Here is a 27809-nt window from a genome sequence, read left to right as displayed (position 1 = left end):
GTAGTGCCTACAGCTGCTACTGACGTTGCGAGGCTAAGTGAGATGGTGCAGGTCATGTACTGGCGACGGGCCCTGGCGCAGAGTGAGTCCTTAATAAACAGTAGCTGTCACATGTCATTTCAATGTTTGCTTGGCCTCAGTTTTCCCATCCGTAAAATGGGGCTAATCAAGGGCGCCTGGGTGGCTCAGGTCATGACCCCAGGGTTCTGATCCCTGGTGCTCCCTGCTCAGTGAGGAGTCTGCTTCTCCCTCTGCCCCTTCCCCTGCTCCTGCTCTCTTTCAAATACATCAATAAAATCTTAAAATTAAAAAAACAAAACAAAACACCAGGGCTCATCATGCCTATCTGGCAGGGCTGCTGGGGAATGCAGGGGCAGGTGTGTGGAAGGAAGCTCCTGCCTCTATTCCTGCCGTGGCCGTACCTGGCCTGTTTGGGCCGCGGCCTGCAGCGGATACTCGGAGACAGCCGATCCCACAGAAACGCTCCTGGCCGAGTCTTTCCGCTGGGGTGAGGCAATAATGCTGTCTCTGGAACTCAATTTATTGAAGGGGGCTCTCTCCGACGTGGGGCAGAACTGCTGAGCCTGCAGGCCGCCGGCCCCGGGGGTGGGCGGTGCAGAGGAGCAGGCCGAGTCCCTTACACAAACATTTGCCGAAGGGTGCATTTGGGCCTGTCAATGGCTGTCGATACAGACAGGTTCCCTTTCGGCACGTCAGGATTTGGGGACTTACTGAGTTGTAAGCTTGGGACTGTGCACTCAGTCCTGATTTCTCTGGTTGTTCGTGCGCCTTTGCTGGTATCTTCCCCAGCCTGAGACGGAGGGCAGGGCCCGGCCTGTGCTGGACGCTGTGCCAGGCACGGGGGCCCAGAGAGGAACCCGAGGACACAGTCTCCATGCAGGGAAAGGCATTAGTCCGGTGAGGATAAACCACAACGAAATAAATTATGACACGGCACGGAAGTACAGGGATGGAGCTGGGAGAGCAGAGAACGGAGCTGTTACTGATACGTAAGGAGGGGGGCAGAGAAAGGGAGGGCTTCCTGGGGGAGGTGTCATTTGAGCTGGGCCTTAATGGCTGCATAGGCACTGCCTGCTTAATAAAAACTCGAGGGCCGAGCATTCTGAGCAGAGGGAAGAACACATGGGAAGACAAAGAGCACCGCATGGCGTTCGGGGAGGTTTGGTGGGACTAGGCTGGAAGAGGCTCCTGGAGTGGGCAGGGCAAGGGCATATTCTGAAGGGTCTGGCAGGCTGAACTACAGCCAGAGGCTTTTGTCCCTGTCTCTGTGGCATTCGTAGCACACCTGAGAGGGGTGCAGTCTTGCATCCCTGAGACACTGCTGGGAAGCCCTGCTTGCTAGCCCGGAGCAAGACCGGCGAGGCCCAACTGGAAAACTGCCACCCCATACGCGCTGCCTCCTCTGAGGGTTCCCCTAAGCCGCTGCACGACTGCGGAAACAGAGTGCCACTGACTGGGACAGTAAATGATCACGTCCTGGCTCCAGGCTCCATCCCCACACGGGCTTTGTAGCCAACACCCCCAGACTGCCCCAGGTGACACTGTTGGCTCCCCGCTGCCCAGTGGGGACGGGTGAGGGGAGCAGTGGCAGGCGCCTGGAGTAACTGGCCCACCCAGGAAAGCCCCCGAGAGCCGTGAACCCTCCAGTTGTCCCTGGGACTCCTGGGTGGAGGAAGGCAGCCTGCCACCTGAGACCTCAGAGCAGCTGTGGCCAATGCCGTGGCTGAGACTACGGAGCCCCAGTCACCAAGCCCGGCTTTCCCAGGCAGGTGGGGGGAAGAGACGCATTCCCAGCTGGGTAAGGCCACTTCCTGGGCAGCCGTTATAAAGCCAATAGGATCCTAAGTGGGTGGGAGGCTAGCAGCTGCCCTTTACTGCCTGGCCGTGAACGCACTTCTGAGATGTGTGGGAGAGGTATGGAAATGGGATTCAAGTTCAAAGGTCCCTTGATATCCCGAGTGCGGAGGTGCACACTGGGAGGGCCAGTTGGGGGCACCTGCCACGCCTTCCACATGCCCACTGTGGCCTGGTGTTCTCAGGACTTTCCCTCATCCCCTCCTGCCTGATTCCCCAGCAACTTGCTGGATAGGACAAGGCCCCTTGTGAGCCAGCCCCCCACTGTCTCCACTTTCTCTGTTTCAGCCACGCCGGCCTCCCTGCTTCTCCAGGTGCCAAGCTCAAGGTCCCCACTGCTCAGACAGCCCTTTCGTGGGCACAAACGTCACCTCTGCAGGGAGGCCTTTCTAGACCACCCACTCAAGTAATGTATCCGGCCTCTTCCACTCAAACCCGCCGACCAGCTAGGTCACAGCCTCACCCCTGGGCCAGAAGAGAGCAGGTGCTCACTGAGTATTTTCTGGGGATGGACTGAATAATCACCGAGGCCACGTGATGCTACCAAAGTGTGTAAGAGGTGGAGTCAGGTCCTGTGACCATCAGGCCCCCAGCAGGGAGTGGATGGTCCTCAAATGGAGTAACCGAGGAGGGTCCACCAAAGAGGTGGCAGAGGGCAGGGATTTCAGTGTGAGTGACCCCCTAGGCTGGCCACGGGGCCCTGGAGAGAAAGTGCGGGGTAGAGAGGGCAACTAGATGTGAGCCATGGCTTTGGGTGGCAGTGTCAGCCAGCCAGCCACCTGGCAGGATGGAAGGCGGGGGCCGGGAGGGTGGGATGGGGAAGGGATAAACCTCCTGACCCCAGTCTCTGCCTCTCCCCAATCTCCTGCCAGGCCTCCCAGTGACCCGACCCAGCCGGAAGCTAAAGGGCATGGAGGCTACGGGAGCCGTCCACACAGATCAGCCTCTCGGTGTGAAGCAGGGAAAGGGGGGTGGAGAGCAGATCTGGGGGGCACAGGGAGGGCACCCAGCACACGCAGGGAAGGAGACAGGGCATCTCGCGCGATGCAGCCCAACAGCAGTCCTCTCGGCAGCCCCGGCGCTTACCGTGGAAGTGCTCGGCCGTCTTCCGCCGCAGGGCCTGCAGGCTCACCTCCGAGTCGGCCCACTCCAGGACCAGTCTCCGGCCGTACAGGTGGGTGCTGTGACACAGCGCGTGGAAGGCTCTCTGGGGGAGCAAGGGCAGGAAATGGAACTGCGAGTTAGCGGAGACCGACCGCAGACGCTGCATCCTGTCCGCCTCCCGCCTGCCGGCACCTCAAACTCCAAGGCCAGGTTCTAGCCCTGGCGACACCTGCTCTCTGGCGAGGTTGTGGGAGCTGTTGGGCACGTTATTCAATTAGCGGCTTACATTCCCAGGGAGACAGCTGCAAGTGACCATGCCGTCAATATAACCGCCTGTAATTGGTGCCCGGGCCCGCGGCCGGCTCCTTTCCCATGCTGTGTCCTGTCTGGGGAGGGCCACCCCATGAGCCGGTTCGCCTCCCACTGGGCCGCCAGGGGCCCCAGGCCCCTTGCTTTTGCCTGGTGGCTCTGTCCTTCACTAGGCCCGAGGAGTCTGTCCCCCATCTCTCTCTACTGCCCGAGGCCAGGCTGCCTTCAGCCTCCGGAAGGCCCCCGCCCTCCCAGGTGCTGGCTCCTTCTCCTGGCTCAGCAGCTCTGTCCTCTGGCTCTTCACTGCTCCTGGCGTCTGAGTTCTGCCTACTCCCCTCTCTGGTGTTTGGGGCTGCTTTACTGAGATGTAACCCACACACTGTGCAAGTCACCCATCCCATCTGAAGTACGCAGTTCGCTGGTTTTCAGGATATTCAGAGTTGTGCGGCCGTCACCGTGTCAAGTTCAGAACACTTCATCATCATCCTCCCGGAAGAAACCCCACACTCAGGAGTGGGCGCCCCACACCCTCCCCCGGCCCCCGGCCAACACTAGTCTGCTTTCTGTCTCTTTGGATTTGCCTGTTCTGGACATTTCCGATGAATGGAACCACGCGGTCCTGGCGAGCTCCCTCTTCAACGTTGCTAGAGCCCAAGCTAAGTGGCACCGCCCGGGGGCTCGTCTTGCTGCTCTCCCATGGCTCAGAGAGGCCACGTGCCTAGACCCCGGAGCCACCGCATCTAGGCAGGGCAGGTCCTGTACCTCCTTGCTTCGAGACCTTGGGTAAGTTAATGAATCTCTCTGGCCTCAGTTTCCTGGTCTATGAAGTGGGAATGTTAATGGCATTCCAATCTAAGGGTTCTGTGGGAGATGAGAAAGAGTTAACATGGAAGGCGCCTACAACAGTGTGGGGGTACACAGTAAGTGCTCAATAGATGCTAGCTCTCGTCCTGGTTGTGCCGTTACTGCCGACTTATCACATCTGCAATTTCCTTCTCTCAGCAGAGAGGCCTCGGGTCAGTGGTGGGTGTGGACAGGGCCAGCCCCGGGTGCCCGTCAGCACGGGAAGCAACAGTGGCTAAAGGTGGCGTCTTCGTCTGTGCTTCTGGGCTGCAGTCAGCACCCCGCGGTACGAGAAGAGGGGCCGTGGGGCTCGTCCCTCTTGCTTCCTCCATGCTGCGCGGAGGCAGTGCATGCCCAGGAGAGCTCCACACCGGAACCGATCCACCTCTGGCCCTCGCCTTCATTCAGCATGACTGTTACGGGCTAGACCGTGTTCCCCCAAGAATGGATGTTGGAATCCATGCCCCTGGTACCTCGGGTTGTGACCCGATTTGGAAATAGGTCCTTGCAGGTGTAGTCCAGTGAAGGTGAGGGCATCCTGGAGAAGGCGGGCCCCCTAAACCACTATGACTGTGGCCACATGAAGACAGATGCAGGGTGGGTGCCCTGTGGAGACAGGGGCCGAGGAATGTCGCTGTCACTAGAAGCTGAGGGAGAGGTGGGGAAAAGACTTCCCTTGACAGGAACCCAACAACTCCCGCCCCTTTGATCGTGGACTCCTAGCCTTGAGAACTGTGACACAGTCAATTTCTGTTGGTTTCAGCCACCCAGCCTGTGGTACTTTGTTACGGCGGTCGAGGTGACCCTGGGTAAGGCCGATGCCCCACTGGGAGCCTCGGTCTCCTCATCTGTAAAATGGGCTAATTGTGGGATGAACACGCAACAAGCCCCGGGGCTCGCCCACAGCGGATATTCCACCAACAACTGAATCTGGAAAGCACTGGCGGGAGGTTGGGTGGGACATGCATCTTTTTTAAAATGAGACATGTGGTCAAAGTACAGAAACGCTTTCTTCTCAGCTGCACTTTTCTGAGAAGGGCCAGGTGCAGGAAACTTTTTTTTCCCCTTTTTTTCTTTTCGACTTTAATTTAAAAAACTCTTTCTGACTGCCAACAGAGCCTCTGCATTTTTTCCATACGGGTATAAAAATGCATCTGGACTCCGAGCCGAAATGGGCCATTCAGAGCTTTAAAACACATGCGTTCTCAGCGGGCACGGCAGAGAAACAGCCTGACTGCGGGAGCTGGGGTTTTAAGATGGGGAGAGAAGTCAGTCGGGAGTCTGGTGTGGCGGGTATTCGTCCTGGCGCCCGGGTCCCCGAGGAGCTGCGGTCTCGGGGACGTAGGTGGGCGGGCAGGGCCACGAGGCTGCATCTGGTGGGAGCTCAGCCGCTGAGAGAAGGGAGGGAGTGGGGGCCTGGGAGGTGGGCTCGGGTGAGGTGCCCCCACCCCGGCCTCCCTCTGCGTGCAGCCTTCAGACTGGCGTTTCCTTCCAACCCCTGGAGCCCCGTTCTCCATTGCTGTGCCCCACCAAGGCTGCAGAGGGCTCGGCTCAATGTAGGAGTTGCTAGACACTCCCTTTCCTCGCTTGCCTCTGATGGCAACACTTCCAAATTCTCATCTCCTCTTTGGAAGGGCTTTGCAAACTCCAGAGGTGAGGTGGCACAGCTATTAAGGCTGGGGGCTCTGGGCCTGGGCTACTTTGGTTCAAATCCCCACTGCACCACTTACAAGCTGCGTGAGCTTGGGCAGGCTGCTTAACCTCTCTGGGACCCGTTTCCTTGAGTGGTGGCAGCAGCAAATGGATAGGATGAGCCCGTGACCTGTGAAGTCTAACACTTAGAGCACCGTTATTATTATTATCATTATGGATGCCCTCTGCCCCCCTTATGCCACCAAAGAGCAGGAACAATGTTCGGTGGGACACAAAAGCTCTCGTGCATTTGGCGTTGGAGCACAGCACGTGGTTCTCCAAAAACAGCAGGACCAAGCTTCCCTCGTCCCAGTCCCCTCCGGTTCATAGGAGACCAGGCCGCTTTCCTGAGTGCCCGCTGCCTGGCTAGTTGCAACGCAGTGGCCTCAGACTGTTGCAGGCTGCAGGGACAGTGACTCGAGGCTAAAACTGGCCTTGGACGATCCAGAGTAGTCGTATTTCACTAAAAGAGCCTAAAGGGAGCTTGTTATATTTGGGGGATCCTAGAAGGCAGGGGGTGGGTGAGGAGGACACAGCCCAGGCCTCAAGGGGCTTTCAGGCTAGTGCAGAAGACACGGAAGGTTCCAGGCACAGCAGAGGGGAATGTGCAGCCCTGGCCACTCTGGCCTGGGGTCCACCCGCAGCTTCCTCCCCGGCCTCTGTGCCTACTGAGACCCACGCCACCTTCCTCCCGGGAGTTCTGAACCTCAGCTGCAGGCACAGCACACCTCTGCCAAATCAGCTCTCAGGGCCTCGTTCATCTGGGGGTGCCCAGGAGTCGGTGCAATGAGGGTGTCTCAGAAAAGGCGGGGAGGTAGACACTCCTGGCCTGGTGCTTCTCTCCAAATCCTGCTTCTGCTGCCTGTCTTCTTCCCTTGGAATGAAAGGGCCTTCTTCCCCTTGATTATGGATCTCCTGGGTTGGAACTCTAAGCTTCTGATCCCAACCTACTCATAAGAACAGACATTATTCACCCATTTCAGTGAAAGGAAAACAGGCGCCGGCGAAGGTCCCTACACACGTCAACTTCCTTCTCGCTTCTTTCAGACCCTGTACCTTCCATCCCTGGGCCTCTGTAACCTGCTCTGGCCGCGGAAGGGCTCCCTCGTCACAGCCAACCTGCTGGTGGCCCAGGGCACACCCTGCTCTCCTCACACAGATGAAAGCCAGCTGCCCTGCCTGTGCCCTGCCTGCGTGGCTTCCAGCCCAGCACCGGCCCCCTGAACACCTGCCTGCGGGCCGGCCTCCTCGGCTCAGCCTTGAACCTTGGAGGGAAGGCCTCTCTCCTCGCTGCCCCTAGCAGTGCTCAGGACAGAGTGTGGCCCAGGGAACATGGTCGCTCCCCTTATCTGTGGGGGATACGTTCAAGGACCCCACTGGATGCCCAAACCCACAGGTGATATGGAACGCACACATACAAATTTTCCCTATACGGACATATCTATGGCAAAGTTTCATTTATAAGTTAACCACAGTAAGAGATTTAACAAAAATAACCGCTAATAAACTAGAACAATTGTAACAATAAACTGTGATAAGTTACATGAATGTGCTCTTGCTCAAAATATGCTACTGTACTGAATTCCCCCTTCTTCGTGTGATGGTGTGAGAGGGTAACGTGCCTGGGTGATGAGATGGAGTGAGCGAGGTGCATGACGTGGGCGTCTGACGTCGTGTGAGGCTACACCGACCTTCTCTGGAGGAGGGCCACCTGCTTCTGGACCACGGCTGACCGTGGGTAACAAACTGTGGATAGGGGGTAGGGGGGCTACCATATTCACGGAGCCAACCGTGGAACTCTTTCACCGAGGGTCTGCAGCCTAGAAGGGACACTCAAGTTGGTCCTGGCCAGAGATGGAGGACTGGCTTAAACATCCTGCTGTGGTCCCTCCACACCCCTATGATACAGACCACGAAAGACAGAGGAACAAGGAGCTTATGTCTTCGGCTGCCCATATGCATGGGACGCTCTGCCTTCCGATTAGGACATGACCTGGTGCATACACGGTCTTGCGTCTAGCAATGGAGAGGGGCAGATCTGCTCCCAACGGGTACGACTTTGGGACCTCAGGGGACAGGAACAGCCCATGCCACCAGGACTCGGGTACACACCACCAGACCACCTGCTCGGGTCACTGCAGAAGCCCGAAGATCCAGAGTGGAACTCAAAGTGTGCATTATTTTGCCCGGGAGGAGACTGCCACGGAAGGGGGGAGCCCCTGCTCTCTGCAGCTGCTTCCTCTCATCATCCGATGGCCAGTGCGGGCTATTCCTGTTCCTTTCTGGAACATTCTCCCAGCTTTTGCAGCCGACTCCCATGGGCCATATAACTGGGCTCTCACACTCTGGTTTCTGTTTCGGGTGAGCCATCAGGAGGTGCCAGTAGTCCTGGAGCACCTACTGGGCTCCTCTCAGACAGCTCCCACTGTCACTAGGCCCTGGGGGCATCAGCATCCCTGGCAAGTCCCTGAGCCCTACTTACTCCTCCATAAATCCCTCTTGGATCATCAGGGAGGAGGCTGTTTGCTGACCCAGATGGCTGCCCCAAGTTCCTCTGCCTTGACCCAGGGCAGATGGACTTCTCACTTCGGATCGCAGGTCTTGGGGCCTGGCCCCACTCAGAGAATTGAGGCGTACTGAGGCCAGCGTGGGCAGGTCTGGCTGGAGTGCAGGCTAGCTACCACCGTCGTCTGGTTCCCTGGCTCGGCTGTCCCAGAATCACACCCCTTGGATCCCCTCTGACCTGAGCCACCAACTGTGGGCTCCGAGAACCCTAGCCCCCAGCTGCCTCTTCCGCAACACCCCCTTCCCCCACCCCGCAAGGAAATCTACCAGGGCTAGACCGTGACTGGGCCTGGCAGCCGTCTTTCCGGAACAGGGAAGGCGCTGGAAGGCTGCCAGCGCAGCACTGGCCTGACCTTTCTGCAGCGCTCCCTGGAGATAGACCTCCTCCTCCCGGCAACAAAAGTCCACTTGGTGCCCTTGGCTGGACTTCCCGGCCCGTGGGCCCGTGGCTCATGGCCCAGGCCTGAGGACAGGACTCCTGTCTTTACAAGTCCAGGCCCTTCTCGGCCCCTTCTGCTCTGTGTCTTGCAGAGTGGGAGGGCTGCCTCTCTCTGCAGACGTCAAATCCACCTGAGCATGGACAACGGCAACCTGAGCCCAGCCATCTGCCATCTGCGCCCCCGATGCCTGGAGCAAGTGTGACCTAAGACGGCCAAGAGCGACCCCCTGTGCCCAGGAGCCCGGGACCGAGTGACAGGAGCGGGAGCTCCGGGCCCTGGCGGGGACCGCTGGGGGCTTGGCTCCTTCTCTCTGCGGAGGTGGCTGAAGAATGTGGGGCCTGTGTTGCTGGGAGGAGGGTCTGCCGGGCCGGCATGCTCGGTGTCTCTCTGGGCAGCATCCCAAGCTCTGAGGGGCAGAACCTTCTCGTCCCTGATTCTCGGTGCCCACAATCCCCAAAGCAAGCTCTCGGCATGTCCTGCCAGCAGGCGGGAGCCGGTCCCCGGGATGACTGGGGCTCCTGGCATGGGACTGGGGGACCGGGGTACCCCACTCGGCACCTCAGTCCACTGCAAGTGAGGAGACCGGGGAGCTGAGGACAAGTTTCTCAGAGAGACAGCCGGGGGGCCTTGGTTCCAGGCTTCGGCGACTCCGTCTCTCAAACAGATGTGTCTCTTCCGCTTCCTGCGTTCATCTGTGCAGCTCTATCCAGTTCAGCTCGACATCCCTGGAGCACCCACCATGAGCCAACACTACGGTGGGGGACATAAAGGTGAGGCACTACCTCTGACCTCTGGAGAGATAAAGGAGCCACCGGGAGAAGAGAACCAATGTCAGGTCACCAACGGTCAGAAGGGACCAGGCAAAGAGGCAGTGCCGCCTGCTAATGGCCTTGGGCTCCAAGTGGGGCCCACAGCGTGGCCCAGCTGCCTTCCGGCTTTGTGACCTGAGGTGGCATGTCTCTGGGTCTCCACTTTCTCCGCTGTGAAGTGGGGGCACTCTGACCTCCTGCGGCTGCAGGAAGAATAAATAAGATGGCAACAATTCATTTACCCCACTGCCGGGCACACGGTAAGGGCCTGAGTCCTGGTCCCTGCTGATGCCCTTGGTAGTATAGCTTTTCCAAAGTTATGAGTAGTGCTCCTGGAGGGGAGAAAGTCATCCAACTCCACTGGGCTGGTCAGCTCTCCTGGGTAACGTGGACTGACTGCCTGATAAATCTGAATGAAAACTCTGGAAGCTGATCTTCCCCTGGGGGCAGAGGCCTGGAGGGAGGGACGGGGTGAGCAGAGGGGTACCTCACGGCACGCTTATCCCCTGGAAATGGAGGAGGCACCCCTGCTAGGCTGAGGAGAGGGGCTCATCCGGACCCTGGCTTCTCAGCCTGTAAATGTGTTGGCTGAGCCTGAATCCCTGCCTTGAAATGCAAGGCTCAGGATTCCAACATGCTTTTACTCCTGGGCTCTAACGATGGGAATGAGGTAAAAACACTGTGAATAAGCCACGGGCATGAGGGTCTGCAGCTCACACACCTGCCTGAACAGGAAAGTGGGGACAAAACCCCCATCCCCGAGTGGGCTTGTAGTTAACGTGTCTGGAAGACAAAGAATATCCAAGAGCCAGGCAGCAGCCCTGACCCTGGGGGCCCGGCCCACTCTGCTGCCGCCCTTTCTGTGGTGCCGTGCCCTATGGCCTGGGCCTGGCCCTTCATCTTCACAGTTGCCTCGGGGGGCGGTATTACTCCTGACGTGGGGGTGGATGAGTAACCTGGGGTTCGGGGATATAACACCCCTTGTCTGCATCCATGGCCTCCTCATTTCCACGGGGTGATGGCCCCTTCGGACCCTGCCGCGCTCCCACAGGCCCCACGGAGACAGCTCTACTCCCCCCTTACACTCAATTAAGCAAACATGTGTTGAGCACACACCACTGATAACCTGACGGCGACCATCATTTATAGGGCAGGCAAGACAGTGTAGGCCTGCGTGGGCCACACTGGGCACCCGGCGCCAGGGCGGCCGTCCCGGCCTCGAGAGGCCGTGTCTGGCTCCCTCACGGTCGGCCCTGTGCACCACGGGGCTGGTTTTGGCAGAGTCTGCAAGGTGACAGCATGGGTGCGGCCAGGCCCGATGGTGGCCCCCTACACAACCCTCAGCAGCACCCCAACCCTGGGGCACAGGGGGCGGGCATGTGTCCACTCCCCACCCCCCGCCCCCTCCCCCGGCAGGGTGCCGAAGCGAGGAACGGGCAGGGACACATTAACCGGTGCGACCCCACAATTAAAGCTGCCGCTGTTGACCACGGTGAGAGCAGCTCTGCCTGCCAACACCAGCCGCCATCACGTCTCCCCGCTGCCGGCTCCCCCCAAGTGTTTATTTAAGCCAACACATTGCTCTGCTAATTGGATAACATTCCATGTGAAAATAGACCTTTTAAAACAACAGCAGCGGCGGCAAATAAAACCAGCTGCAACTGCAAAAGTACAAAGGCGCGGCGGGCTCGGGAAGGGAAAAATTAAAGGCGCATGCATGGGAAAAAAATTAATATTCTGGTTTCCGGGCCGCGAGTCCATTCTTCGCATCCTTTCCCTTCCGGGCCGCCCTTCCCTTCTCTCCTCCAGGACCAGCCTGCTCTGGGCAAAGAGAGAGGAGGCGGCGGCTGCGGAAAGAATCCCAGTGGCTACCGGGGGCCCCTCCGAGGCCAGGCTGCTGTTGGGCCCGGGGGTCTGAAAGCTGACACGTGTGCTGGTGGGGCTGATCCTAGGGTGCTCACTCCTTCTCTGGATGCGGGGGGGGGGCTCATTTCAGCCTGGGCGGGCTCCCAAGAGATGCTCTGCCCCCCCCCCCCCCCCACCGAAACGTCTCTAATTGGCAAGCCCCTCTCTCTGCTGGGTGCTGAAGAGAGGAGGGGCTGACGCTCGGTGTAAGTGAGCAAGTGACCGCGAGGGAAAGCCCTGGACGCATGGCTTCGGCATCTGGTTGGCACGTGGGCCGGCTCTGCCCAGTCCTGGCTGCATGACCCCAGGGCCAGTGACTTCACCCCTTGGAGCCTCAGTGTCCTCAGGTGTCAAATGCCACCCACCACTTACCTCCTGGAGTCCTGGGAGGAAGAAGAGTGACGAATGCAAATGCTTAGCACCCTCCCTGCCGAAAACAAGGTTTGAGAAGTTGACAGTTTTGATCAATGCCAATGTTTCTAGAAGGAAACATCAGGGTCCAGAGAGCCATGTGGTGCCTGAGACAGGGAGAGAGCCGTGCATGTGAGCGCAGACCCAGGCTACCCAGGGAAGACCACTGCATCTGGGACGGTTCGAGTCCTTGACTTTCCAGGCTTCCCTCGTCAGCCTCTGTCCCACACCCCTCCACCTCGAGGGGAGAGGTTCTTTGAGAAGCATCAGCTCATCACCCCTGGAGTTTTAGGGAACTCTGGCACTTTCAGAGGGACTGACACTTCCTGGCCTGGACATCAGGGCCAACGAGCATCCTAGGATGGGGGAATGTGCCGGCTCACTGAGCCCGAGTCCGTGATGAGGGGAGACGGGTCTCCTCCAGCGTAGTGCCTCGGCCCCGGAGCCAGGGCTGGGCTTCCCGTTGGTGCACAGGGATCGGTCCATGGGGATCGGTCCACGGGGCTCCGCAGCGGCTGCACAGATGGATGGAGCTCGGCGGCCGTGGGGAGCCACGGGGAGGGAGTGATGCAAATCTCCTGCCCAATTCCCGGGGCTGCTGCAGGTTGGGGCGAGACAATGCGTGCGCGGTGTACATGTCACATACAAAGCCAGCACGATCGGTCGCAGGAGCCTCTGGCTATTGTCATCAGTTGCCTGGTTACTCCGAGCTCTGCCACGACAGCCTCTGTGGAGCCTCATGCCAGGAATCTCTTTCCAGTTTGGGGGTGTGCGTTTGACCCAGAGGGGCCTGACAGATATAACAAAGTCCCTGATCACGTGCGGGGTGGGACACGGTGTTGTGGAGAAAGGTCGGAGGACTCAGTGCGTGGTGCGGGGGCGGCGCAGATGGGCACGTGTCAGGGCCCCAGCAGACGGCAGTGCCGAGGGGCTGCCTCTAGGGACCAACCGGGGCCTAATTCTCTCCTCTGACAGCCGATGAAGGGGCTGGTTGATGCTGGGGAAGGAGCACTGTGCTGGGAGCCGACATACCCAGGTTCAGGCCCCGGCCCCACCCGGAAACCGTTAGTTCCTCCATTGCTTTCCAGACTCATCGCTGTGTAGTGCGCTGTTCATGACCCCCTCCCGCCTCGCCCCTCTCCCTCACATCTGAGCACTGCCCAGGTCCCCGGGAATGGGGGGAGGCTCCAACACCAGGTTCAAGGGTTGCCGATGCCGAGAGTGACGACCTCCATCTCCGCAAGGGCGTCCTGCCAGGCAACGGGAGTGAAGCCCCCCGTGAGGGATTCGCGTGGGTCAGGGAATCAGTCAAGCCCTGAAAAGGCTTCTAAAGGAGGTGTCCCTCCTCAAGGGCTTCCGAAGGAGGAGAGCCACACACGGGAAGCCCGCCGTGGGAATGGGGATCAGGCACATTCCTCTAGCATTCCCACAAATTCCTCCTGCGGCAGTAAACCGAGATCTTGGGGTGTTCTACTCAGTGTCTCCTCATGGCCTCGTGCTCCGTCTTCAGACTCACAGCCACCCTCGTGCTGGCTCAACACATACAGTAGTCAGAATTCTATTCACCAGCATGCAGCGCACATGGCTCTCTGGGTCAGCGGTGGGCGCTAAACGTGCCACTCGGAAGACAATAAAGTTCTTCAGACAGACACGGAGAAGGAGAGGGAGAAGCAGCTTCCCCGGGAGGCGAAAAGAGCAAAGGGATGTGTGCAGGGAGGACGCGCTGCCGGTGGGTTCACACTTTGGTGAGGGCCGGCTCGTAGGGTGGCAGCCACAGGGGAGAGCTGCTGCAGGGGTGGGGGGATGCCGGGGCCAGAAGTGGCCCCAGAGCCTGGCCGGCCACCTGTCAGAGCTGAGGGGCAGGAGGGGCCAAAGCTGGAGGGGCTGTGAGTTGAGTCCTCCCTGTCCTCGGCTGCCCTTTCTTCTCCCGGAGCCCAGAATGGAAGGCAGGCGGGGAAGGGGTGAAGCGAGAGGAGTGACCTGCATAAATCACCAGAGGGCTGTGCTGGCTGGCCGGCCTTCGGAAACATCCTCTGCAGCCTGGCTCTGGTGCCATGAGCTGCCCAGCTGGCCACTCGCTCCGCCCTGTCTACCCGAGGGGCCCCTTCTGTCCCTGGGATCTCAGAGGACACAACCGCCCTGACCGCGTCCCCGCAATGCAGTGCCTGGAACTGGAGGCCGGGAGCCCATGGCCTGGTCTGACCCTCCGGCACCAAGAGCCACGTCAGTTCTGACAGCAACCTCTGCCCTGGAGAGAGGCCGCTGTGTGGAAGACGGGTGCCTTCCGGTTGCAGGGCTTGGATGGCTCTTTGCTCTGCTCTGCCCCATCCCTCCTCCTTCTTAGACCAGCGCCCTTGTCACCAGTGTCACCACCTTCCTCCTCATCACAGCTAACAGACGGGGCTCCCAGGGCCAGCACCATCCTAAGAACACCACCCCATCCCAACCCCGCGACAACCCAAATGAAGAAAACCCTATCACCGTCTCACACAGGGGGAAACCGAGGCACATAGAAAGTAAGGCGCGTGCCCAAGGTCACACAGCGGATAGCGGCACAGCTAGGATTCTGACTCAGGCGGCCCAACGAGCCCCTCGGAAGAGGCAGCTCTCTGGGGCGGGGGGTGGCTCCCCACTCCTGTTCTCCCCTGCTCACAACCTGATGCAGGACCCCTGAGAGCAAACAACGGTTCTGTACCCCTTGCTGTCTTACAGCTGAGGAACCTGAGGTGCAGGGCAGGCTCGGGAGGCCAAGTGGCCGGCAGGAGGGCGCTCTGGACGGCTGCCCTCCGAGGCTTCCCTCCGAGCCAACGCGGGTCCCCCAAAGGTGCCTGCCCCGCTGACGGGAACCAGGGCCAGGCAGGGCCTGTTGCGCGCAGGGGGTGCCGCCCCTGCTGCCACGCACAGGAGGCAAAGGGAAAGACTGCCAGCTGAGAAGAAAGGGGAGCAGATGTCCGGACAAACGCGGCCACGTGTCAACAAAACAGGCACTTGAGTTCAAGACGCTGAGACAAAGGTGGCTGGCAAGGCTCCCCGAGGTCCCAGGAGTGCCCTCTGTGCCTGCGCGTGTTCCCAGGACCCACAAAGGCTGCAGCTGTGTCCCTGAGATGTCACCTTCCGCTCCGCCCACTGGGCCTCTGGCAACGGCAGCTCGCTGAAGGCCAACGGGTGGGATTCTAACACACACCCCCTGCTCTGCAGAAGGCCGCCTCGTGTGACGTGGAGGGGATCCCGCCCGTTGCTTCACCGTACCCTTGAGGAAAGATGAGGCCAGCAGACGGGAAACACACAGGCTCATGACGGAGCCCCCAGACATAGCTGGACCCCCGACCACACCGTCTCTGCTGCTGGGCTGGGCCCCGCACCCACTGGGCTCCCCCCTCCCCCTGTGCTGCACTGAGCCCAAATCCTGAGAGGCCTCCTTGATTCCAGAATGAAAGGTGCTGTGTCTCCAAGGAGCCTGGGAAATTCTGTACCTGTGCGTATACACCTGCCTGGGCTGACCTCACCTATAACCAACACAACTGAGAGGCCCCAGCCACAAGTGGGAAAATGTGTGTCCCGCTGGCCACGTCTCCTTCCCGAAGCGCTGGCCCCCAGCCCCTGCCATGCTGCACGGCGTCTCCCACGCTGCCCGCCTCAGGGTGCTCACGACCGGGGAGCTCTGTCTGAGCTGGGGAGGCCCGGGAAACCCACCGGCCTCCCTACCTTGTATCCCAGGTTCCTGCGGATGTCACGTCGGGGGGGGGTGGGCAGGGAGGGCAGGGGACACGGAACTTGCCCTCCTCCAAACACAAAACCCAGGGCCTTTTCTTCTGAGGGAGTTGCACAAATTAGCAGGGTCAGGGAGAAAGCAGGAGAACCCCACGGGGCAGCGACACGCCCTCATCCGTTAAGAGGTTTAGCTGCTTCTCCTACTAAGGGCCCAGAGGACAGACAGGGTAGGCCGGGGAGGGCTCGGTCTTACCTTCGCGTCCTGCTTCGTGAGGAAGTCCACGAAGCCGAACCCTCTGTGTGTGCCTGTCCCAGTCATCTTCTTCGGCAAGCGGACGGTCTTCAGCTCCCCGAAGGTGCTACAAACAAAAGGCAAAACACAGCAGTTTAAGAATAGAGGCCTGCAAGGGGGCTGGCGTACGTGTGTGGGAGGGCAGGACCAACTCTCACACATGAATCCTTTCTGGTTAGAAAAGAGAAGTACTTGCGGGGGCACGTGTGGAGGCACGTGTACACACACACACACACACACACACACACACACACAGTGTTGCCTTCCCACTGGCTATCACATGCTCCGGGGCATGACTGGCCTTCTCTCCTTTCAGATCCTGGCCATCACGGTGGGTGGGGAGCGATGACCGGGGTTGGAGATGCTGATGGAGAATTTTTGGTTCCTCTCTGACAGGCTGGCACACTCAGCCTCCCCTTGCCTGTGGGGCTATCTGGCAGGGGGCACGCAGCCCTGCACACGCGTGGCCAGGGCACAGGGCTGCTTGTGTGCTCAGGCCAGGGATCCGGACTCGGAGTCAGCAGGGTCTCCTGACCTGAATCCGCCTGCACGGCTGAGCTGAGCACACAGCAAGCCTGCGTGGAGAGAGCAGGATGAGCCTCTGCCCCCGGCCCCGGGCCCGGGCCCCGGGATGTTTCTTCAGTGCTCAGTGCTGGAATGACACACAGCTACTCCCTTCTAAGCCCCACGTCCCCTACCTCCGGGCTTTAGTTTTGATATCTGCTAAGCCCAAGTCAGGCAAAGCTCTGGAGAAGAAAATGGCTTGGCTCCCCCTGACAGGGATCAAACAGGTAAACACAGCTTGGACCATCCCCTGCCCTCCCCCAACCCTCTCCTCCCAGATAAATGTTCGAGAAATTCCCAGACAAAAGGATCAGGCCTCTCTGGCTCTCCTGTCTCATTCCCCCACCCCAACCCTATCCCGATGGCCATTTATCAAATATATATGCACAAATTGCCACCGATAAATATTTAATGTGTACGGCATCTGAAGAGGTGTTATTTTATTTGAAAATCTACACACACTTGTGGGTGGCTAGGCACACGGCACATACACTCAATGGCCTAGGATGCTTCAGGGCCAAAGACCGATTGGGTAAAAACACAGTAAAGGCCATAAGCTCTCGTGAAATGATATAAGCTAAATCCGAGGCGTTAACCCGCAGCCCTGCCAGCATGACCAGGCATCTGCCAGCCCAATTTCTGAAGGCAGGATGGTGTGTAAATGCGGCATTATGAATCCTCAAAATGAATCTGCACGTCTCCTCCGAGCTCCCCCAGCAGCTCCCCACCAAGGCTGGCGACAAGGCCAGCCTCCCGGGGAGGGGAGGGGCTGGAGGGGGTAGGCCTCGGAGCCCTGTCAGTCTTCCAGGCCTGGCTGAGGCTCTAGCTCAACCGGAGGGGGCTCGAGGGGGTGTGGTTGGGGCCCAGAGGCTGGGCAGGTGGGGACAAGCAAGAAGGTGAGGTGGGAGGGCCTGAGGAGTGGGGCCTGCAAACCCTGCTTTATTCTGCCACCTAAAGGCCGAAGCATCCCATGACAGGCACTGCCTCTCTTCCTGCGTGGGAGCCCCAGAGCCTCGGCCAGGGAGGGCAGTGGCCAGATGAGTTTTCTCGTAGGCTCATTCAGATAAACGGTCCTTTGGCTCCAAGTTCTTCAGACAAATGTAGGGACCGCAGGGATGGTGCATCTGATGGCCATGAGGACCCAAGTGCGACAGTGGTCAGACTCAGGCTAGTAAGAGAAGGCCTTAGCCAGCACCTCCCACGTACCCAGGCCATGCTGGGTGCGGTACGGACAAGGGTGCGGACAACCCTGCCCCAGGCTCCAGGCTCTTGCAGGCCTTGGCTTCACCACTGCTTCAACTCCAAGCAGCCTTTGCTCATCCCCCCAGGGCTGGGCTGAACGGCCCCCCGCCCCCCCAGCTGTCAGGGCTCACCGTGCTTCTCAACCAGGGCACCGTGATGTAGACACCTGGGCGCTCTCTGCCTTCCCCTGAGGCTGGAGCTCAGCTCTGCAACAGCAGAAACCACATCTATCTTGCTCATCAGGGTATCTGCAGCAAGGAGCCCAGTGCCTGGCCCAGAAGGGACGTTCTGGTGGCATTTTGGAACAAACCAGTACACAGTAGTGACCACTGGTACCTTACCACTAACACCCAGAGGGCTGTGTTGAGTAGGACGCGACACAGGCCATGGGGTATGTACCAACAGCACAAATGTTCGTTAGTAGTCTTGCCATCCCCATTTCACGGATGGGCAGACTGAGCTCAGGGAGGCAGCGGTTCCAGATGTGAGTCTGGGTGGGTCTGATGGTAAGCAGGAGCTCTCTTTCCACGGTAATGTTTCATTGATCCTTCAATTACCCACATGGGGACTGGCCACTTTCGGGACTGGGGTTCTCTTTCGGAGGCAGGGCCCCATCGGGCGTGAAGCCAGTGTGGGGTGACTGGGAATGGCCTGCTTGGACTCCGAGGGATCCAGTGACTTACCCAAGACCCCAGGGCAAGAGGGGGCGACTGAGTCCCAGTTCCCTCCGCTCCCGCCACGTGTAAACCACCTGCCTCTGCCCGCACAGATTCCGATCCTATCCCTTGATGGTCCCACTGGGCTCTGCCCAGATTTCTTCATTGCCTTGTCTAATTTCTGGTGAGTTAGCCTGTGTGTGTGCATGAGAGAGGGAGGGGGAGAGAAATGGCTGAGGTTAATTCTTCCCTCTGCAGCGCACTGCAAGCTGCAGATGCCCTATGCATGGCAAGCAGCTAAGGGTCCGGAGAAAGGCAAGGAAAATAATTAAAAGGTGGAGAAAAAAGCTGATGAGGAGAGGCTGAAGGTGGTGTGCTGATGTGGCCCGGAGAAGTGGCATCTCCGAGCTTCGTAGGGGGGCCACAGCAGAGGGGTGTCCTGGACCCACGAGGGAACGCGTGCACAGATCAGGGGCTCCTGTCCCAGGCAGCTGGGGGGCCTGAGGGAGGTCGCAGCCCCCATCTATAAGGCACAGAATACTGGGTCCAAAGACTCTAGTGGCTTCAGAAATCCTGTTATTCTTCAAGGGGACCAGGGAAACGGTCCTGATGAGCATGTCTCCCCCTTTCTTCTGAGAACAGCACAAGAGAGAGCTGGACTTAAGGAGCAGCTGCAAGATTAGGGTTAGATCTTAGAAGGAACTTCCCGATGTCTAGGAAGCCCTGAGATGAACGGGCGAGGCTTCAAGACACCATGATTGCTGCCATGACCCCAGCCACCGATGACCGGGTGCCTGTGAGGTGCTAAGCCTTTTTTAAATACACCGTTTCCAGGTATAACAACTGTGGGGACAGTAGGGTGACTGCCTCTATTCTCCCAGGTGAGAAAACCGGAGGCCAGAGTGGCCAGGGGACCCAGCCACGTCCCCCGGGACGCGCTTTCTCCTGGCTGCCACTTCTCCGGCCCAAGAACAATGCTGGGAAGGCAGCCGGCCCCGGCTGCTTGTGTAACTGTGCGGGATAATGTAAGGCTGGTACTAATGATCTTGGAGTGATATCGAAAGAGAATTAAAAAGAAAAAAAGAAAAGGTTGGGGGGGGAATCGATGAAGTACCTTTAGCTCCTTAGAGATAAGCGATAAATACCAGCCATTATTAAGGTTCTTATCGGACAGGAAGGTCCACGGAGCCATTTTTAAGAGTGGCTTTTGAAGGAAGTTCTGCATGTACCCTTGTCTCTGGGGGAGGCCTGGCAGGGCCACCAGGGACCAGAGAGGGAGGGAAATCGCGGGGCACCCAGGAGCTCCCCGCCCAGCCCAGACCCTGCCGCTCGGGGAAGGAGCTGCGTGCGCTCCCCACTGTGTAGATAATAGAAACCACAAAATAGCAATTACTGTATCAGAAGCTGTGAATAAAGAGGACATACCGGGCTTTTAAACATGGCCCTCTTTCCCTCCCCCACCACGCTCACACTTCATAACAAACTCACACCTCACTTTTCCAATTACTTCATTCACCTTGGGTTCACCAATTACTGCCCCATGCCGCAGCCCCACCCCCTCGGCCGCACCCAGAGCACGTGACTGCCGGCAGACCGGTGGCTTTTCCACACCTGGAGTTTGTTGTCACGTTTCTAATTCCTTCCGAGGTGTGTAGGGGTGGGAGGAAGAGAGGGGAGGGAGAGGTGGGGGGGGTGTGAGGTGTTGAGCAAGGCGAGCCAATTATGCCCAGCCCTCAAACAGGTCTGGGCATGCAAATCATGTCTGCACACAGGCCTGAACGCAGACACTGTGTGTGTGTGTGTGTGTGTGTGTGTGTGTGTGTCCGACACTGTGTGTGTGTGTGTGTGTGTGTGTGTGTGTGTGTGTCCCCGTCCGTCACACAGGCCTGAACGCAGACACAGTGTGTGTGTGTGTGTGTGTGTGTGTCCCCGTCCGTCACACAGGCCTGAACGCAGACACAGTGTGTGTGTGTGTGTGTGTGTGTGTGTGTCCCCGTCCGTCACACAGGCCTGAACGCAGACACAGTGTGTGTGTGTGTGTGTGTGTCCCCGTCCGTCACACAGGCCTGAACGCAGACACAGTGTGTGTGTGTGTGTGTGTGTGTGTGTCCCCGTCCGTCACACAGGCCTGAACGCAGACTCAGTGTGTGTGTGTGTGTGTGTGTGTGTGTCCCCGTCCATCACACAGGCCTGAACGCAGACTCAGTGTGTGTGTGTGTGTGTGTGTGTGTCCCCATCCGTCACACAGGCCTGAACGCAGACTCAGTGTGTGTGTGTGTGTGTGTGTGTGTGTGTGTCCCCATCCGTCACACAGGCCTGAACGCAGACACAGTGTGTATGTGTGTGTGTGTGTGTGTGTGTCCGTCCGTCCACCGATCTCCCTCTGCACACGCTGTGCACCCCCCAGACCTGAACGCAGACACAGTGTGTGTGTGTGTGTGTGTGTGTGTCCGTCCACCGATCTCCTCCCTCCGCACACGCTGCGCACCCCCCAGACCTGAACGCACAGTGTGTGTGTGTGTGTGTGTGTCCGTCCATGTGTGTGTGTCCGTCCGTGTGTGTGTGTGTGTGTCCGTCCGTCCACCGATCTCCTCCCTCCGCACACGCTGCGCACCCCCCAGACCTGAACGCAGACACAGTGTGTGTGTGTGTGTGTGTCCGTCCGTCCGTCCGTCCACCGATCTCCTCCCTCCGCACACGCTGCGCACCCCCCAACTGGACTCCAGCCCTGGCTGGCCGCTGCTGGGGTTTGGGCTCTGCTCCTGAAAAGGGATGAATCCTCCCCTCTCTCCGCTCCTTGTCTGAAGCGATGGGATCAGGAGAAAGGAGTGAGAAGTGAGGGCGAGGCACAGAGGGCCCTCCCGAGATGCAGAACTCGACCGTTGTGCATCTGCTCTGATGCCTGGCTTCTGGGGCTTGATGAGCTGACTGGGAGGCTGGCCTGCCCCTCGGACCTGTACGCTGACACCAAGTAGGGGTCAGGCACACCTTGAAGAGCCTCGGCCCCTCTGCTCCCAGGACCTAAGTCCTTATCACTCTCCTATTTGGGTTTGCCGGAGGAGCCAGCAGCGCAGCAGAAGTGCCGAGTCACGTGGGGAAGCTTGTTGGCACGCCTTCTCTTCCACCTGCGCTCAATGTACTGCTGGGGGGTGGGGGGAATCTCAGTTGTCCCCCAAGGGACCCAGAGTCAGACAACAGTGTGGTCTCAACAAGATGAAGGGGTGGTCTGGGGTAAGAATAAACCCCAGGCTTCTTTTCCTTCTGGAGGTAAGAAGAAAGAGCTAAATCTCTTGGCAAAAAAAAGCTTTTCAAATACACCCCCACCACGAGCACCAATTTTCCGACACAGATAGCATATCCGTCCGTCCCCCTGGGACTTCCAGGCTTGGGCCCCCCAGCATGTGGAGCATCTGCTGTACATGATCTCACAACAGTCTTAGGAGCTAGGCACTGCCATTCCCATTTTGTCAGTGCAGAGAATGAGTCTCAGGGAAGTCATGTGATTTCTCCAAGGTCACTCAGCAAGTTCTTATGTACCATGGGGGTGGGGTGTCCTGTCCAAGGTCCCACAGGTGGCAACGAGCTGAGCGGGGCTCCAAGTGCGCAGCTCGTCCCCTTGTGCCTCTGATCACTCAGCATTTACAAGCCCTGTCTTGCTCAGCAACAACCAGCCCAAGGTTCCCTGTGTCCTAGGTGCTGGGAGGGAGGCAACAGTGGGTCAGATGGGGACACGCCTGGCGGGCAGGCAGGGGGGCCCCCTCTGCCCTGCAGACACAAGAGGACTCTGCAATCAAACCTCTTAACCCAGCCGATTGGGAGCCACAGCTCAGGGCTCCTGATCTCTCCCCTCTGTGCCCACCGTCCTAAAGAAGGGTCCGCCCATGGACTCACGGGCTCACCAGTCATTCCCACTGGGGAATGAACGTGGCAGGTGGGCAGCTGCTTGGCCTGGTGTCCCGTCTTGAGGCCTCCCTAACAGTCCCCATGTGGAGAAGGGCCCCAACTGAGGCAAGGAGAGAGAGACAGGCCGACGAGACAAATCCATCCCCCGTCTATGATAGGTGATTTCTGCAGTACAGAGAGGCCTGGGCGCAGGCCCCAACACCCCAACATCCCACTTCTGCGATGCGTCCAAACCAAAGCCTTCGGTCAAGGCAGCCTTGTCCAACCCTTCAACCTCACACAGGGAGAAGGAGGCTAATCCAACAACACTGGCTTTCCTCCTGCTCCCGAAAACCCCAAACTTATGCCTGCCTCAGGACCTTTGACCCTACTCTTCTCATGACCTGGACCTCTCCTCCTTACCTAGATGTGCCCACAATCAACTCCTTCCTGTCATTTGATCTCAGCTCAGACGCCACCTTTCCAAAGAGGCCATTGTATTTAATGTGGTTCCCTACCCCACCAGCCACTCTGTCACATCTGAGCACTGTCGGAAATGGCTTGTTTACTTGTCTCTCCCTTCCCTGTTCAAGAAACAGAACGAACACTCCACAATGGCCTGGTCCTTAGCCCCTGTTGCGTCCGAGGAGTCCAGGCCTGTGCCCAGCACGTACTCTCAATTCAGTCATACGTTCGGCCTTCAGGGTCCTGCCGGAGTGCCAGGTCCCTATCCTGACCACCCATATGCTACTGGGGCCACAAAGTCACGTTTGGGGGGCGGAACACCCGGTTCTTCGGTCCTGAGGATGCGCCTTCATGTACCACAGGTGATTACGGGAGTGTGTGGCCCCCAGGGAAGCTGTTACCTCCAAGGCACCCACATCCATCCCTTCGACTGCAGTGCATACACTGCAGCAAGCAAACATGGGGCCCAGGATTTACCAGGGGTCTAGGATCCAGACAATGAAGTTCGCAATCGAGCCTCGCGGGGTAAGAGAAGACACGGTTCCCTCCAGACAGCCTCGGCCAAGGTGCGGACACGGGCGGGGAGCCTGGCCGTGGTTGGCCTGCCACAGCCAGTTGTGTGCTCCCCTAGAGGGAGCGTGTGTAGACCGCGGACTGGAGCCTATTCGGGCACTGGCTCTCGGAGACATTTAACCGAGACCAATTTGGGCATGCGACTTCTTCTTTTGTTCTCTCTCGCTCTCTTTTTAAAGGGTGGCTTTTAGACTGAACTTTTCCAATTACTCACCACTCATCGCTGTGAGAGCCGGATGTAGAAAGGTTACCTTGTCTCCATCAGGGCAATCCTCCCTTTCACTTTGGCCTCTTGGAGGCTGAAAAATCGCCTGGCTTCCAAGAAAGTGAGAAAGGAAGAGCAGAGGACAGCATTTAGCTTTTCTCAATAGCCTTTCATGGGGTCCTTTCCAGGCAAGCGTGACCCTCTCGTTTTCTAGATGAGGACTCCTGGGGACGAGCAGTTAAATGGTATCTCTGAATCAGAGTCGGGGCCCACATTCCAGAGGGGGCCTACACTCTTTTTCCAGAGGCTTCCGCAAGGAGGGCACATGGCCCCAAGGGATGGGATCTTCCGGCCTGACTCTGCCCTCGCCAGCTGGGTGACCCTGGCAGAGTCGTTTCCAGGCAGGACTGTTGGGGGAGAGCATGTGCTCACATGCACAGGCGGGAACACGCGAGAGGAGTGGGAACCTGCTCTAGGCTCAGGGCCCCGGCTCCACCAGAAGGGGGCATGGACCACTCAGCCCCATTCTGGATGGCCAGTGGGACACCCGGGCCCCGGACTGGCAGATCTTCTCTTTCTTCTAAACCATCCTGCACTCCAGATGCTTTAGAGAAATGCGATTTCCAAATATTGGTAACACAGGCAAAACATTCTGAACACTGTGTCGCCAAATACAACAGACACAGCCTGTGGGCTGCCTGTCCATCACCTCCACATCCGAGTTCCCATTCTGGTTTGGTTCCAGGAGATCAGAAGGGCTGCCCTACTTCCAAAGTGATGAAATTTCCTCACCTCCTTGTTAGCCAGGACTGGGTCTCTCCTGGCCACCTGCAGCCCAGCGGCGCCCCCCAGCTGGCCTGGGTTTGCACGATGTGGCCTCTCTGGAATTCTAAGCTCCGTGAGACACAGAGGGTCTCGCCAATGCGTTTTGCTCTATGGCATCTACTCCAGGGGTGGACCGCTTATGGCTACACATCCACCAAAGGAATCACTGCTCATCATCCTCCAGGACCTGGACCTGGATTTGAGGCATGGAAGGAATCCAAACGTGCCTCGTCCTTCAGATACTACAGGACCTTCATTCACTGGGCAACTATTTCCTGAATGTGTCCTGAGTATAGACATTGAGCTCTGTGCTGGGAAAGAACAGCGGGCCAGGCATGCTCTGCCCTCCACAGGGCACAGCCTTTTTTCTCAGTGACTGATAAGCCTGTGGTTTTCAATATTTTTAATCCTGGGTTTGATGCACATTCTCAGTAAAAGAGTTATGAGCATTCATCCTGAATATACGTACGCTTTTCATTTGTAAACGTGCTTATGTACTGCTGTTTCACTGTATACGTACACCATAAAATATTTAAAAATTAGGCCATCTGAAAGGATAAGATAAAACATAAATTCTAAGGTTTTTCTCCTGCTCCTCCAACTGACTGTCACAGGACTGTTTTGGAGTGTCACACCCTTTGAAGGCACACAATGGGCCGGGCATTGTATATAAGTACATCCCACGTACAACTTCATGCCATCCCCAGCAATCCTGTGAGGTAGGGGTTATGGCCCTATTTTAAGGCTCAGGCTGCTTAACGGACTTAATGGAAAACTCACAAGGCTATATTAGATGGTAGAGCCAGGACTCAACCCTAGGCCTAAGGAAATTGTAAAGCCTGTGCTCTTAACTAGCAGGGGTCCATCTGTGCATGGCTGAAGGATTCAAGAAGTGACTGAAGGTTGAATACTGTCTGCTGAACCTGAGTATAGTCCTTAGGCAGAAGATGTCATAAAAGTAGTTTTAAGGTCAAAGGTAACCCTTTAAAAACAGTAGTTTTCAAGTTTGTCCTGAAAGATGTTAATAGGTATTTTTGTATAAGAAGGCTTCTGGAATTAAATAAATTTGAGAGCTAGCTGGTTAAACAGAGTTCAGCAAGCTTCTCTGCTGCAGACCTTGTCAGTGCTTTTAAGGTCTTAGGTGCATGGAAGGTGGATCTGGAAGAGTGAGAGAGAAGACATGGTATTTCTCAAACTCATCTGGCCACCGAAGCCCTCCTACCCCCAAACAAGAAAACCTATTAGCGTCTCTCAGGACACAGTTGCAGAATACAATTTGGGAGATGGAAAGGCAGGTGGTCATCATGGAAGTCCGGAGCGCACACAGTGAGGTGAAGCCTCTAACTCGCAAGGGGCTCTGAAAGTGCGGAGCTGCCGCAGGGGTCTAGTTTTGACCGTGAGGGGCCAAGTCCCAGCATCACTGAAAGAATGGAAGTGTGGAGTCAGACAGGGGTTCAGATCCCAGCTCTACACATGATGTCACCTTTCTGAGGCTCAGCTCTGTCACCTGAAAAATGATCACCCCACCCTACAAGGCCGCTGGATTCAGGGTTCCTGGCGTATGGCTGGAATGAAGAAATGGAAGCTCTAGACAAGGACGCTCTCAACCATTAAAAGGATCTGCGCCGGTGCCAAGCAAGGGACAGCTTCCCAAGCCCTTAGGGGGTTTCAGGTTGAAGCGGAGAAGGAGAAGGCTGGGCCAGGCAGGCCCCTCCTGGTGGACCCCAGGGGTTTTCAGCCACAAACTGAGAGAGCCAGATGTGATCTTGTGACTCTTGGTGCCCTGAAAAAAAGCAGCAGTTCTCCATCTTACCCACATGACCTACCAGTTTTATAAGATAATTGGAAGAAACTGTCCCCGGGGAGGCATCCTTCAGCCAGACCCAGGCACCCCTGTTTTCCCTCGGGCTGAGCTAGCCCATTTGAACAGCTTGTGTTCCTTCCTCCTTTCGGAAGGAAAGGATCAAGACACCACCCTTGGCCTGGGGTGCACATTCTGGTCAGTTCCACGCCTCTGCCAGGGTGAGTTAATGAAATCCACAGCAGACGCTCTCCCCTACTTTCTCCCCCTCTGGTCTTCAGCTGCCTCAAGTACAGCTAATCCCATTACAAGAAAATAAAGTGGATAATTCAGGCTAATGAAATCGTTAAAAGAATGTGGCCAGCCAGAGGTGGACATTCAGAACCAATTTAACACCCTTTGGTGTCATTTTCCTCAGTACAGGAAGTGTTGGTGAGCAGGAAGGAAAAAAAATTAAAAAGGAAAAAAAGAAAACCCAGCCTCTTTCCTGTTGGCTTAAATCTGGTTAAAAAATGGATCTGCCTTGTCTCTTGCTCACTGTTATCACCTCTGCCAAGTCTGCTATCTCCACAGTAACCCCAGGAAATATCAAAGTGGGTGGAGAAACTCGGGAAGTCACCTGCCGGGTTGAAACCCGTGGACCCCTCCACACCTTCCGCTCTGCTCAAATCTGCTGCTGCCCCGGCGAGGACCAATGAGGGATGAACCCCTGGGTTCCGAGCCATCACCAAACTCAGAAGCCTCTGACGCCGGATTAAACTTGTCTGTCCCTGGGGTCTGAGAGAGGCAAGGAGAAGCCGGGGTAACCTCCTGTGCAAAACAGGGCGGGAAGCAGGACCCCCGGGTCAGGGTGGGCCTGGGGGTTGCTGAGCAGGGGGCTCCCCTTACCACTGGCCCACACCCCTTCATGCCGCCTGCTGCCAGGTCATGGCCAGGCCTCCCGAGAAGGCTGAATTAAGGGTGGCCACTTAACTTCTGAGCACCTGCTGCCCGCACTCGGTGCCCACCCCCGCTCCTGCCACGTCTCCACCACACTCAGAAAGGGCCCTGGCAATTGTATCTCTTTTGGATCTACTGCAGTGCTCAGAACCTTAAGGAGGACGGCCTCATATCCCGAATTCCCATTATGTCTGGATGGTTCCCATCAACCTGGAGGCGGCTTACCCCCACACGCATCTTGGACTGTTCTAGCCCCTCCAGCTAGGAGCAGGCTCTAGGTGCTCCTAACTGGGCAATGTGCATGGCAGGTGCACAAGAAGAAGAACACGAAGGGAAGAGAAGAGAGGACCCCACAAATGAGCGGAGAACTTCGGCCAAGCTTGGCAGGTTGGACACATAGTCACTGGGGGGTTAGAAAACTGCCAGGGACGGTGCCCCCGTCAAGAGTGCCCAACAGCAGCCCTTAGTCACCGACACCTCCCCTCTACTTACTCATCAAGAGGAAGGTGTCTGGGGAGACTGAAGCCTGACAACCTAGCAGCTGCAGCTGTTGGAGTACACCAACGCATACGCCCCATTCATGGCCCCCGGGCATCTCTTCTGACCCCACTGGAGGAGCAACATCCACACACGCCTACCTGATGTCCTGATAGCATCTCCAGAGAGGGGCGGGACGGTGGCAGGAGCCCCTGCAGGGGTTC

At 57.7% G+C, this 27809-nt stretch overlaps 1 protein-coding gene across 2 annotated transcripts in view; it reads right to left on the bottom strand.

Moving 5' to 3' along the window:
• Positions 1-27809, bottom strand: part of RBM19 (RNA binding motif protein 19) — a 136914-nt gene that overhangs the window by 32562 nt on the left and 76543 nt on the right. For both annotated transcript variants that reach the window (XM_028116643.1, XM_028116644.2), the window contains exons 22-23: positions 15918-16023; positions 2962-3082 (exon numbers count right to left, since the gene is read on the bottom strand). In XM_028116643.1, coding sequence (XP_027972444.1) covers positions 2962-3082; positions 15918-16023 — 227 coding nt within the window. The remainder of the gene's footprint in view (positions 1-2961; positions 3083-15917; positions 16024-27809) is intronic.

This window comes from Eumetopias jubatus, unplaced genomic scaffold (assembly GCF_037043125.1).
Source record: "Eumetopias jubatus isolate StellerSeaLion01/CBP00866 unplaced genomic scaffold, mEumJub1_p1.0 scaffold_16, whole genome shotgun sequence".
Classification (NCBI taxonomy): Eukaryota; Metazoa; Chordata; class Mammalia; order Carnivora; family Otariidae; genus Eumetopias; species Eumetopias jubatus.
This window is presented reverse-complemented; position numbering and strand designations above follow the sequence as displayed.